The 14,747-nt window shown below is 42.2% G+C and overlaps 1 gene segment (V, D, J or C); it reads right to left on the bottom strand.

The window, feature by feature from the left end:
• Positions 1–833: 833 nt before the first annotated feature.
• LOC139235365 (Ig heavy chain C region-like) lies at positions 834–14,385 on the bottom strand. The segment is given in 8 exon segments: positions 834–1,234; positions 2,156–2,464; positions 4,421–4,738; positions 5,536–5,835; positions 12,989–13,030; positions 13,593–13,609; positions 13,913–14,213; positions 14,340–14,385. Coding segments are annotated over 8 exon segments (1,725 nt in total).
• Positions 14,386–14,747: the final 362 nt, after the last annotated feature.

Consider the following 14,747-nt stretch of genomic DNA (forward strand, 5'->3'; position numbering starts at 1 on the left):
GTCTTTATATGTAAGTCTATGTGTGTTTGTGTGTAATTGTGCACTTACACAAAAACACACACACTTAGACAAAATCATCAGCACACTTACATATGAACACAGACAAACTCACCTCCACATGTATTCTCCCTGCTCTGTGTAAGTGTGTCCTGTGTGAGGCGCAATGTGACGTCAGCCGAAGGAATGCAACAATTCAACCGATGGGCCTCAGAAACATCAGGGACACAACTGTGAGAAACCCGCAGAGGATACAATCACCAGTTTAGATATGGCCCATTGAATTCAGCATGTTAGGTTACAATTAACAGGGACTGTTGCACCCCCAACCCTATTTAAAAATATTACGTGGAATAAATAGTTATATCAGAATATAATACTCATGTGACAAGTTTAAAATCTTTAGACCATGAGTTAGAATGTGACATTGTACTGATGGCAACTTAGTGCATTTAAAAGAGAGTGGTTCACTGCCCATCTCCCTGCGGGAGGGGCAGTGGGGGTTACGTGAATTACGTATTTCCCGTTCCCCTCTCGCTGGTGGGTGTGAGAGGTACAGTGAGTTAAAATTACCCTTTACTCTCTCTCTGCTGAAGTTACTTTCAGGAATCCTGTAATGAGAGAACTTCACCCAGTCTCCAACCCATGGTGTATCTGAGCTGGGAGCGCTGGCTGTACAAGCCTTGGGAGCGAGACGCGCAAACACCCGACTTCAGATAAACAGCCCTGACATTGGCAAAAATAGGAAACATAGTTAATTGAGCGGCTGTGTGTTTAACTCATGATTGGAAAAAAAAGCCATTTATTGTTTTTTATTTAAGAACTGAAATGCAATCGAGAGATTCTCATTGACAAGAATTGATGGTGTCCATCAGAACAAGGGAAATGTTGACGAAACTGGGTTTACCGCTGGATTTATTGACGGTTCTGTTGGTGATCTTCAAGGGGATCGCTTCATGTCCCACCACACAGGAGTAAGAAGCGCCGCTGGCCCACTCCTCGGCTGCAATGGATAGCAGGCTGTACATGAAGAAGGATCTGCTGCCGTTCTCCGCCATCACCTCGGTGTTCTTGTAGTTGCCCGAATCCACCGGCTTGTCATTGACGGTCCATTTGACGAAGATCTCTCGGGGGGAGAAACCTCTCACTAAGCAGGTGAGGCTGACCAACCTCTGAGCGGAGACTTCTTCTGCCGAGGGCAGGAGGACAGACACGGCTGGTTCCCGTGGAGCTTTCGCTATAGAAAAGTTACAATAAAGGCCAATGAACTGGACAGTTCCAGAGACAATGGGGAAACTTTAATTCAATACAGATGGCGGGCTTTGGTCGTGGAAATTTTTAAATTGATAAAATTCGGAATCCCGACCTCAACGCGCCCACTCCCGGTTGTAATATTATATTTGAGTAAAATATTTAAATGAGACTGGAATCTTCTATTTTAACCACCATTTGGTGTTTAACTGTCGCTGGTCCGGTTTGACACACTGTGTAAATCCCTGCAGTTATAGCGAGGCGGGGACCGCTGCACCCAGGTGGCAATTGCCCTTACACCTACCCCCTGGATCCAGCGTCCCTGCCTAACCCAGCCCCCGCGATCTGAAACCTCCTCACTCGGCTTCCAATCTTCCCGTTCTCCCGTTTGGCCTGTGAGACCACCGCGCCCACAACTCGCCTTCCTCATTTAAATTCTTCCAATTTCAGGTGGTTAGATGTGAGAGAAATGGACACTCCATTAAATTTTAACGCTTTTCCTTTTCCCCTCTGGGGCCTCTCTGGTGTTCCATCCCGCAGCAGAGGGAACACAATCCTTCTCTCTGAAATCTTGAAGGATTGGTCTGGAAAATTACATAGAATTTACTGCACAGAATGAGGAGATTTGGCCAACTGGTCTATGCCGGTGTGTATGTTCCACATCAGCCTCCTCTTAGCTCACTTAATCTAATCCTAATAACATACCCTTCTATTCCTTTCTCGCTCATGGACTTATCCAGTTTCCCCTAAAATACATAATGTCAGGTCCCAGAGTGCTGAGTTCGTGGAATTACCAAACTGAATGATCAGAGTAGCCCATTAAACACTTTATATAATGAATTGGCCCTTGAACATGCACTGGAAATAGTCACAGTATCTCACTTATTGCAACAATCTCCCCGCTCACCCTTTTCCTTGTGAATGGAATCTCTGATAGGAGTCGGCATATCCTGATGGCTCACCACGCAGTAGAACTTATCCCCACTCAGCCAGTCTTGTGTCGAGATGTTTAAGTTGCTGATCACACTGTTGGGATCCTCTCCAGGTTGGACAGCAATCTCTGATTTCAAAGCCTCCTTTTCTCGGGTCCAGGACACGGTGAGTCCATAAGGAGCGTCAGACACGATGCAGGTTAAGGTCACCGTCGCCTCCAGTAAGACCTGTTCCAGTGACGGTGGGCGAAGAGTGATTTTTGAATCGCTGCATGGGACATCCACTGCGAAATAGGAATGAAAGTCAGGAAAATCTGCAGCTTCAGAATCAGGGCACCAATATTTAGCCTTAACTCTTTCAAGGGGGATATATCACTTTTGAGATATCAACCTCTCGCTGTTGCTTTAAGACCGGCGGTATTGGAAGGACAATGAATTGGCAACGATTCCAGGAGATCTGTAACATTTCTTGTGTATTTGCAGCCAGAGCCACCTGTAATGGGCTGTGAAGCAAATACCCGGCGTAAAATGGGAATACATTGGGGCGCAATTGTGTTAGGCATTGAATAGTGCTCTTCCTGAAATCCCTTGCTCCTTTAAGCCCGTCTGTAGATCCTTGCACCCAAATTCATCTCCGCTGGTTATAATAGCTGAAGCCCGAATAGCCCGAAGTTCAAGAGATCTACACCAGCATTATACTGGTTCAAATCCAGTGTCAAATTAATTTCAGGATTTATGCGACAACAGGAAACAAAGTTAAGTTTCTGGTCTCTTGTTGCAGTGAAAATGTGCAGGAACCAGTCAAACCCCCCGTCAGATGAGTCGTGCAAGGTCGGGAGAATGGAGTTCCAAGGGGTCTTTGTGGTGGGGCATCATTTGTAATGATGTGAGGTAGTTTGTTAACTTCTGTAATTACTGAACATTTATCATGTCTGGTGAGAGAGACTCAGAGTGAAATATGACCTCAGGGCATTAATAGCAACATAGGAACAGGAGGAGGCCATTCAGTCCATCCATTCTGTCCCGCCAACCAGTTAGATCATGGCTGATCAACAATCAACACCATCTTCACGCCTTGGTTACGTAACCCTTGATAACCTTGCCTAACAAAAATCTATCAATCTCAATTTTCAACTTTTCAATTGAAAGCAAGCTTCATCAGCTTTTGGGGAGGGAAATCCCGACTTGCACTATTCTTCCTGTGAAAACATCCTTTCTAACATCACCTCTGCACGGCCTAACTCTAATGTTAAGGTTCTGCTACTTGTTCTGGACTCTCCCATCAAACTAAATAAATGTTTCTATATCTACTCGATCAATTCCATTTATCAACTTAAACACCTCAATTGGATCATCTCTTAACGTTCTATACTCGTCTCCTGCTCATTTTACATTATTAGCCACGGTTTAATTCGGGTAAACCTGCAGTTTAGCGCCTCCATGTATATCCTTCCTGAGGTGCGGAGCCGAGAATTGGGCTCAGTGCTCTGAATAGGGTAGATGCCCATTCTAGCAGGATTCCTGGACAGTTGGCAGGAAAGGGTTCCAGACTCCTACTGCCACTCCGTATATGACCAGCCAACTCAGGATAAACCTGTGACTAAGGACATTTCACTCACTGCCTGACATCAGAGCAAGAGGAAAGCTTCTTCGGCGAGGTTAATAAATCCTGATCAATGAGGAATCCTGAACCAGAAGATCCTGGATTGAATTCCCACTCCAGATACTTGATCACAAAATGTAAGCTGAGTCTCCCAGTGCAGCACTGGGGGCATGGCACACGATCGGAGGTGCCGTCTGTCAGATCAGCTGTTAAACCGAGGATCCGTCTGTCCTCTCAGGTGGAGGTAAAAGATACCCTGGCATTACTTCAATGAAAAGCAGAGGAGTTCTCCCTGGTGGCATGGGAATATTTATCCGTCAAAAAATATCACTCAAAAAAAAATGGTCATTATCACACTGCTGTTTGTGGGAGCTTGCTGTGCACTAAATGACTGCCGTACTTTGTAAATTACAACTGTGACCACATTTCACAACTTAATTCATTGGCTGGCAAGCGCTTTGGTTCAGTCTGTGGTCGCTGAAAGCGCTGTATAAAGGCAAGTTTGTATCGCAAGAATACACAAACTGCATGATTGGAAATTAGGAACAGTCCTCTGCTTTTTACTAATTCCAATAAAAGTCATGACTGAGGTCAGCGCTCAGAATGGTCTGGAACCTCCCGGGATTGTGCCTCTTACCCTGAGATCTGCTGAAGTTACGGCTTTGCATGACCCCTTGATGAGTGACCTGGCAGGTGTAGACCGAGCTGGTGAACCATTCCTCGGCGGGGACCGTCAGCCGACTGGCCGTCGAGAAGTTCCCGTTCACCTTAAAGACGGGAGAGGTGATGAAGCCCGAATCCAGGAGTTGTCCACTTTTCAGCCAATTCACGGTCAGTGACTTTGGCCGGAAATCGATGATTGAACACACAGCGCTTGCATATCTGCTGCTGGTGATTTGTTCAGTGGAACTCAGCGTGAGGAGAACAGTTGGAGGAACGATGTCCCGTTCAGGATCTTCAAAAAAAAACATATTACTGACATTGCTCGGAAAATAAATGATTAAGAAATGCAAAGTGTCCTTATATTTTAACAGGTTATTTGCTGTCAGGCTAACATTAACCTGGCATTTACAGAGAGCAGAACTGTGCACATTATTCTCAGTGTAATAGGCAGACCAGAACTGTGCATAATATTCTAAGTGCGATGTGGGGACCAGAACCATGCACAGTATTCTAAGTGTGATATGGAGACCAGAATTATGCATAATATTCTAAGTATGATATGGAGACCAGAACTTTACACCGTATTCTAAGTAGGTGATGGAAGCCAGAATTCAAACAATATTCTAAGTGTGATATGGAGAACAGAACTGTGTACAATATTCAAACTGTGATGTGGAGACCGGAACTGTGCATAATATTCTAAGTATGATATGGAGACCAGAACTTTAGACACTATTCTAAGTATGAGAGGGAAACCAGAATTGTGAGTAATATTCTAAATGTGATAAGGAGACTAGAACTGTGCACAGTATTTTAAGTATTATATGGAAATCAGAACTGTACACAATACTCTAAGTGTAATATGGAGATCAGAACTGTACACATTATTATAAGTATGATAGGGAGAGCAGAACTGTACACAGTACTCTAAGTGTGATTTGGAGGCCAGAACTGTGCACAGTACTCCAAGTATGATATGGAGAGCAGAACTGTACACAGTACTCTAAGTGTGGTCTAACCAAATTTCTATACAAGTTGAATATAATTTCTCACCTTATCACAGTTTGCCCTGTATCCCACAGCACTAACCTGGCATTGTGATGGCCCAGACCGACACACCACGTCGAACCTCGCAATAGATTGTGCTGCTCCCCACATCTGACTCGGTGATGGTTAACTGGCTGCTCTGGGTGTAGGTTCCCTTCTTGTTGAGCACTGGCGGGTAGGTCTTCAATCCAGTGGTGATCGGCACTTTATCTTTCTTCCAGGAAAGGCTGGTGATATCGGGGGAGTAGTCCATCGCCAAACAACCGTATGTGATGGAGTCATCGGTGCTTGGTTGTTCACAGGAGGAGAGCAGGGCGTAGAGGGTAGGGGGAGACGATGTTACTGGGAAAAAATGGCCCATTGAACAAGTTAGACTCTGTAATCCATGATTATAAAAGAAATAAACAACTCGAAATTTGACTGCAGAATAAAATAATTCCACCATTTCCCCATCAAAGATTACACGGGCATTTGAGTTTCTGTCAGTTCCATGATAAGCACCTGTCAATGCGCTGGTCAGGAACACACCTTTCTATCCCCGAGCTCTATCACATTACACAACAAGAACCTTTACACAACTCGTCAATAAATAATCCTTCATTGGACCATACAATAGAAGAACAGAGACGTGTTCCTGCTATTTCGGCCTGCATTTATCTCTCAATCAGCACCATTTTTGGTCCTTTATTTAATTGCAGTTTGGGGAAATTTGCTCTGTGCACATTGCCTGCGGCGTATCCCTAGAAAACAACAGTGACTGCACTTCAAAGTAACAGCGGAATTCCTGCTTCGGACGTTAGCAAAAAACTCTCTAAATTTGCCTACCACATAATTCAACAGGTAGCATTTCCATAGTCTAGTTTCTAAGTTTCAAACTGTAGGTGAACCGCGATTGAGTCGAATTTCTCCCTTTCTTTCTCAGCTTTTGAGGGAGAGCGATGTCCCTCAGTGCACTGTGATCTGGGCTCTATTCCATCCTATTGATTGCATGTCCCTTGAGTTTCCTCCTCCCTCCCACTCAATTAATAATCCGAATAAAATACCACTCCAAAATCTGGTTAATTGGAAGTTTCTCCTTAAATGGCCCATTTCAATTCCTATTGTTGTTCTTGTTATATAACAATGATCTGGACTTGGTTATAGGGAATACAATTTCGAAGTTCGAAGGTGATGCAAAACCTGGCAACGTAGCCAATAGTGAGCATGATAGCAGCAGACTCCATGAGGGTGATAAATGAAATGGATCAGGACATGGCAATTGCAATTTAATGCGAATCATTGAGAAGCAATGCACATTGGGTGGAAGATGGAGATGCAGTATAATCTAAGTAGTATTGTTTGGAGGGGATGCACGAATAGAGAGATCTAGATGTACATATTCACAAATCTTTGAAGGGGGCAGGGCAAACTGGTAAGACAGTTATGAAAGCGTATGGGATAGATGACTTTGTAAATGGGCCATTGACTACAAAAACAAGGCGGTTATGCTAAACTTACAGATCACGTGTTAGACCTCAGCTGGCGTATTGTGCACAATTCTGTAACAACAATGTAGGAAGGATGTCAAGCCCTTGGGGAGTGTAGAGGGGAGGCTTTTACCAGGATGATGCCAGGGATGTGGTCTTCAGTTATGTGGAAAGATTGGAGAAGCTGGGCCGTTCTCCTTAGAGCAGAGGTTAAGAGGAGACCTAAGAGAGATATTCAACATTATGACAGGTTTTGATAGAGCAAGTAGGGAGAAACTGCTTCCGCTGGAAAGTAGGTGGGTAACTAAAGATCACAGATTTAAAATAATTGGCAAAAGATCAAAAGGGAAAATTGGGGTAATTTTTTCACACAGAGGGTTGGTAATTTCAGGAATGCTCCAGGCAGTTCCTCCTCTACTTCAGGAGGACTCATGTGCACGTTTACAAGGAAAACCCTGGTGAGTTTGGCTAAATTGGACAGCTCTTTCAGAACCGGCACAAGCACGATGCCTGAATGGCCTGTTTCAGTGCTGTGAGATACTATCATTCTACACGAGTCAGTGGGAATAGTTCTTCTACATTTAATGGAAGGAAACGCTTCATATTTTGGACACCTCTACCAGATCTATTTTTATTGTTCGTTAAAATGAAAGAGGATATTTAAAATAAAGGGATCGTATAAATCTGACGCAAATTAGTCAATCGCATGTTGTTAGAAAGGCTTAAATTCATTACGAATGATGACTTATTGCAGGTTGAGTCTATCTCTTTAAATGTTTCACAGAATTGCAGCTCAGTGACTGTGTGCCTTGTGTTGTGACCCAGGCCAATAGCTGCATCTCATCAAAGTTTCTCCCTGCCTTGAACATTACAGGAAAAATTGGACAAAATAATGTTTCTAAACATGAGGTCCCCATGACGGTTATTTGAAGCGGCAGTCCCTATATTCTCCATTTAAATTGTGAAAATAACTTACAGCCTCCCAACAGATCAGAACAGGCGCTGCTTTCTGGAGCGTTATTCACTTCCTGAAACGGTTTGTTCTGAAAGTGAGCTGAGGATCAGGCCAATCGTGTTCAATAGTAATCTAATGCTCAAAATGTTCAAACATTAATAACGCATTAAAAATTGGGCATTTTTTTCAGAAAGAATAGAAACATCAATGAATGTGCGTTGTTTAATCTGGGCAATGGGACGATTTATTGTGTATATCTGGCACGAGTAGTTTATCTGCTATCTGTTAGTCGCAGATAACGGTGCCTTGAACATTGCCTGACCAAGCACTCTCAGGTCAGATACAGCGCGGATAAGAGAACAAAGCTCCCGCTGTGCTGCCGTGTGGGTCAGGACAGGTATAGCAAGTGTTGCACACAGAGTAATATGTTATCTATACTATCCCGTCAAACATTCCCAGCTCAAGAACTGCAGAGATGTGCTACGAAATGTCTCCCCATAAAATGCGTTATCAAATTGACCGATTAATTAAGCACAATTATCACAAGTACAAAGAAAAGCTTCCCATACACTGATCCATTAAAGCGCACCCACTGATATATAGCTCTGATTAAATAGAAGATCAATCTATATTGAAGGACCCAATTAAGCTCCGCGTCCTTGTAAATAAAAGGTTAAATACTGAGTAAAGCTATCTCTGCAATGTCCCATCAAGCACTGCCAGATAAGTTAAAGCACGGGTCAGTTGCAAAGTAAAGCTCCCTCTTCACTGTCACATCAAACACTCCCAGGGCAGGTACGGCACGAGTTAGATAAAAAGTAAATTTCCCTCCACACTGCTAATTAAACACATTCACGGCAGGTACAGTAAGGCTTGGATAAAGAATAAAGCTTTCTCTACACTGTCCCATCATACACTCCCAAGACAGGTACAGAATAATCTTCCTCTACAGTGTCCCATCAAACAGTCTCAGTGCAGGTACAATATTGCCAAAATAAATTGGAGCACCCATCAGATCGGACGAGGCGCTGCTTTCCTGAAACTGTTTGTTCGGAAAGTGAGCTTAGAAACATTGAAACATAGCAACATAGAAAATAGGTGCAGGAGCAGGCCATTCGGCCCTTCGAGCTGGCACCGCCATTCAATGAGTTCATGGCTGAACATGCAACTTCAGTAACCCATTCCTGCTTTCTCGCCATACCCCTTGATCCCCCGAGTAGTAAGGACGTCATCTAACTCGTTTTTGAATATATTTAGTGAATTGGCCTCAACAACTTTCTGTGGCTGAGAATTCCACACGTTCACCACTCTCTGGGTGAAGAAGTTTCTCATAATCTCGGTACTAAATGGTTTACCCCTTATCCTTAGACTGTGACCCCTGATTCTGGACTTTCCCAACATTGGGAACATTCTTCCTGCATCTAATCTGTCTAAACCCGTCAGAATTTAAAAGGTTTCTATGAGATCCCCTCTCATTCTTCTGAACTCCAGTGAATACAAGCCTAGTTGATCCAGTCTTTCTTGATATGTCATTCCCGCCAGCCTGGAAATCAGTCTGGTGAACCTTCGCTGCACTCCCTCAATAGCAAGAATGTCCTTCCTCAAGTTAGGAGACCAAAATTGTACACAATACTCCAGGTGTGGCCTCACCAAGACCCTGTACAACTGTAATAACACCTCCCTTCCCTGTACTCAAATCCTCTCGCTATGAAGGCCAACATGCCATTTGCTTCCTTAACCGCCTGCTGTACCTGCATGACAACCTTCAATAAATTATGTACCATGATACCCAGGTCTCGTTGCACCTCCCCTTTACCTAATCTGTCACCATTCAGATAATAGGCTGCCTCTCTGTTTTTACCACCAAAGTGGATAACCTTAGGTTCAGACCAATCTCATTCAATAATTATCTGATGCTCAAACTGCATAAACATTACTAATTAGTAACATGCAGATTGAAGTTTCTTCAATATTTTTAGAAAATCACTCAAATGAGATACAAGATAGATTCGATAGAGTAAATCTCCCTCTTCACTGATCTGTCTGGCGCTGTAAGGTCATGTAAAGCAAAGGATGAATGCATATTAAACTACACTACCCTGTAAGACGGGTCAAATATAACAAGGTTTAGATTCCGAGTAAAATTATTTCTGTACTGTGCCATCAATCCGCACAGGGCAGGTACAGCATGGGTCAAGATACAGAGTAAAGCTCCCTCTACATTGTCCCATCAAACATGCCCAGAGCAGGTACAGTATGGGTCAGATACAGAGTAACACTCCCTCTACACTGTCCCATCAAACACTCCCAGGGCACATACAGCATGGGCTAGATACAGAGTAAAGCTCCTTCTGCCCTGTCCCATCAAACACTCCCAGGGCAGGTACAACCGGGTTAGAAAATGATTAAAGCTCCTTCTACTGTCTCCCCGTGGTGTTTCGGAACTGCTCCTTCTGATTACCACAATCTGGGTTACCGATTTCATTTCTGCGGCGACTCATCAAACTTAAATTAAATCTTTCACGTTTCTCACATATACCAGTTCCTTAAATAACTGAGTTAAATTACACTCTCCGCAATACAGAATCACAACCCAGAAGGTTTACAACCAGTCAGAAGGACTCCTGATTCTCACACAGTGAGCAGGCGCACAGAAACAGAACAAACACAAACGGTGCAACAATGGTGCTCCAGGCAGAGAGTCCAGTTCAATCTCTTAATTTCAATTAAGCTGTTTGATTTCTAATTTATTTCTTGTCAATTTCCAACCACCTCAACTCTGCAAATTTTTAAAAATTAAACTGATATTAATTTGAGAGACTCTGCAACATCCAGCCATTTTGCCATCTCTGTCAGCTATCTTCTAAACCGTGCAAAAATTAACTCCCCTGAAAGCAAGTATCTGGAAATAATTCACATTCCACGGGAATTTGCTGCCTGTCACATGGGACTCGGTGACAGAATAAGAATGTCACAATCCAGGAGACATCTACATTGAAACCTGATCACCCACTGATTTGATATATTTTCATCAGTAAATATAACGTGTAAAATCATCGAGGCAAAACAGGAAGTTAATTCACTAAAATCTGCAGCGGCACCTTATCGAACTCAGCACAGCCGAGTTATAAATGCATTGATTTATAAATTAATTTAGGAATTAATTAAACATTCTCTCCAACCATTGAGGTTTTGCAATAACTATAATACGAACCAGTATGCAACGCAATTGCAAGGGATCATTTATGTTTAATAAATGATCACTGATGTTACATTCTAATTAATGTTCATGTTCGCTGATTATTGAAAATAATCTGAGTGCCTGTCTGGCCCTTCCTCCTCAGAAGCACACTTACCTGAAACATTTGAAATTAACTTAATGTGCAGAATTTCAGCCTTACTAATACAGCCGAAATTTGTTATTGAGAGACAGCTTTTGGTCTTGCAAAGTGTTCAAGATTAGTTTAATGATAATTCTATCAAACAACACACAATATTTATTCAATAACAAATTTCGGCTGCACAGTAAGAATGTCATACACCGGCAGATATATTAAATGGAAAAAATGCAATATAAAACACGGCTTTAAGTTACAAATAATTGTGCTCAGTCATGCATCTGTGTAAACAGGAGGTAGCAAGTAATTGAAAACCCTAATCAATCTGAACACAGCGCTGGAATCAGTCTGTTGTCAGTGAAATAATTGCAGGCATAATTAATAACTGTATCCAGCCTCTAAAAGTTTCCGCTCCCTTTAATGGTGCCCAGTGTACAGCAGGATTTTGGAAGGCGAATAATATTAAGTAAATGAGCATTGAACTTATAGCATATTTTAATAACACTGGGAGATATCGCATTATAATCGGTTGGTTAATATTAATTTAATTCCACTACAACCTAAACACTTATTAATTATGTATATGGTAATTAGTTACATTTCACACAATAAAATATCAGCATCGTAAACATAGATTAATAGTTGAATATATAATTATCACTTCAATAATTGTTATGTTAAAATACATTTCAATGATTTATGATTTCTAACACCTTCCTGTTCTCTGCCTACAATCTGTTTCCAAACAGTTTCAAACATATATCATTATTGCATTCGAGCGTAAACCTGCTGCTGCTCGCTGACACCGATATTAAACATTGTAGAAACGCGAAACTGCTTCACAAATTCTAGGTATTCTGAGTAACACAGGCACAAACTCTCCTCAGCAGATCAACACTAAATCACATCACTGAGGGGCGGAATCCCTCGACAGAATCTTTCATGGAGCAGACCCTTCATTCTATAAACTCTTTCAGCAGAATCAAATGTATCCTTGCAAAAAATCTCATTACACAATCACCAAACCCGCCTAACAATGAAATAACTAATGATTGAATTCAACAGAAATGTAAAATACTGACAGCAGAGTTGTGATTTGACAGATCATGCTGAATAAATTAATGTTCATATTATAGCATATTTAATAATAATTGGTGATATTACTACATTATAATAATGTTAGTAATATTAATTTAAATCTTCCGGCTGGAAATATTAATTTTTCAGTTCTTAATTACAGTAACACTTCACGTATTTAATCTGAGCGTTCGGGATCATTCGCTCAGTTGATGAGAATGTAATTTTAATTAAAAAACATTAAATTCCTTAAGATTATTTACTGATCGCTAAGCTTTCTGTTTTGTGCCTACAATGTTCCTTTAAATAGATTTAAACACAATGTTTGCATTCGATCAGAAGAACTGCAACAATCAGAGGTCATCGAGATTAAACATTGCAGAAACGTCAAACAGTGTAACAACCATAAAGTATTTAAAGTAACCCAGGCACACAGTCGTCAGCGAATAAACACCAAATCACATCAACAACATTTTCTGTGGAGAAACTGTTGAATTCTATAATCATTTTGCAGCAGAATCACATTGAGCATTGCAAAAAATCTCAAAACAAAATCCACCGAACCCAAGTTTCAGTGAACAAAATAATTATTAAAATAAACAAAAATATAAAATAAAGACACAAATACAAGAGTTACTGAATGAGTGAATGTTCCTTACCTGCAGTCACCGTCACCATGGTCCCTTGTCCCCAGTAGTCCATAGCGTCACAGTGAGACACGTTGTGTCAAATACTCCGGCGGACTGTTAACTGTAAAATACAGAGATTAATTTGCACGCAGCTTTGAAAGCCTGATTCTGACTCCCCTAAGAGTGAATCAGTGAGATATTTCAGTTTGTACCGTTCATTATATTTATAAAAAATGATTGGAATACTTCTGAAGCAGCTGTGCAGATTCAGCATGTCAATCAAGAGTAATAAAGCAGAAAAATGTGATACATTTAAATATATATATATCTTACTTCCACTCATTATTTTTACTTAAACCTCAGTTCCTTCGACGCTCCTGGCGTGGTAGCGATCGCATGTTTGTGCAAATTCCATGTCTGGGGTTTTTGTATGGTAAGCTCGCTCTGTATACCACCGTGGCCCACTGCTGTAGTCCCACAGTGACAGGAACCCGCACAAATACTGCCCTCACTCTCTGCTCAGTACTGACTCTCAACGTACACTTCAAATAGACATTCACTTCAAATACACATTCGCTTCTGATCAAGTTTAGAATTTAGCCAACAGTTTACACAACACAATAGAAAGTGAACACACTTCCAACCAGCTCCCTGCATGTACCAGGCACAGTGAATCGAGCATCATCTCCAGCTCTGCAATTGCTGACACTGTTCACATTAAACAGGAGCACAACCAAAACTACCCCTCAGTACATGGGTTAGTGTGTTAGATTTTCACCATTGAATTCTCAGTGTCTTAGTTTTGTAAGAAGCGGTTTATGGTCTTGTTCTGAACACTGTTGTTAACATTGCATTTGTCACACTTACTGACCGTCAGGTTATGATGGAAATTGTTGAATTCCCTCTCGATCTGTTCTTGTACGGGTCCAGCCCTGGTTCCTCTCGCTGTGGTACCTTGCACAGTAATAGATGGCGGTGTCTTCGCTCTTCAGGTTCTTCATGTCCAGCGCGAAGATGTTGTTTGAAGTGTCTTTGGACGCAGTAAATCGGCTCGCAATCCCTGCGGCATAATACTTGTTCGATGGACTGTAATACTGAACCAGCCACTCCAGCCCCTGTCCGGGAATCTGGCGGATCCAGTACATGTAGCTGCCACCAAGATCGAAGCCGCTGGTTTTACAGGTCAGTCTCAGGGAGACCCCGGGAATCCTGGTCTCTGCCTCGGGCTGAGTCAACACCACATCCGACTGGACACCTGTGAAAATAATCAAAAACCCCTACGATCAATCCTGGTGAAATGATTCCTGACTCTGTAACATTCCAGAGAGAAACTAACACTGAGACAGTAACAGTGAGAGATTGGACAATAAAAACTACTCACGGGAAAAGAAAACCAGCAACACACTGAGAGAAATCGCCAACCTCATCCTCCTGGCAATGTGTGGTGAATGGTTCCGGCAAGAGCTCACTGAGCAAACCCACTTCCAGACTGTTGTATTGCGGTCGCAATGACCGGCAGTTAAATAGCCGGGAGATGGGGGCGAGGTCACAGGCGCCGCCCATTGATTCCCAGATAGGGGCGGTTTCTGGATCCACATCACACCTTCCGCATCATGAACAGAACGGACTCACATCTGGACTGTAAGTTAAATCCCTTTATTTTCTCACTGTTACAAGGGGGTGTGAATCTCTGAGATTGAATTACATTATCAGGGTCTAAAGACACCGCCATTTTGTGTTTCTCCATCTCCCACTATCTATCCATGCATCTGTACCAATAAAGTATCGC

Source organism: Pristiophorus japonicus, chromosome 23 (genome assembly GCF_044704955.1).
Source record: "Pristiophorus japonicus isolate sPriJap1 chromosome 23, sPriJap1.hap1, whole genome shotgun sequence".
Classification (NCBI taxonomy): Eukaryota; Metazoa; Chordata; class Chondrichthyes; family Pristiophoridae; genus Pristiophorus; species Pristiophorus japonicus.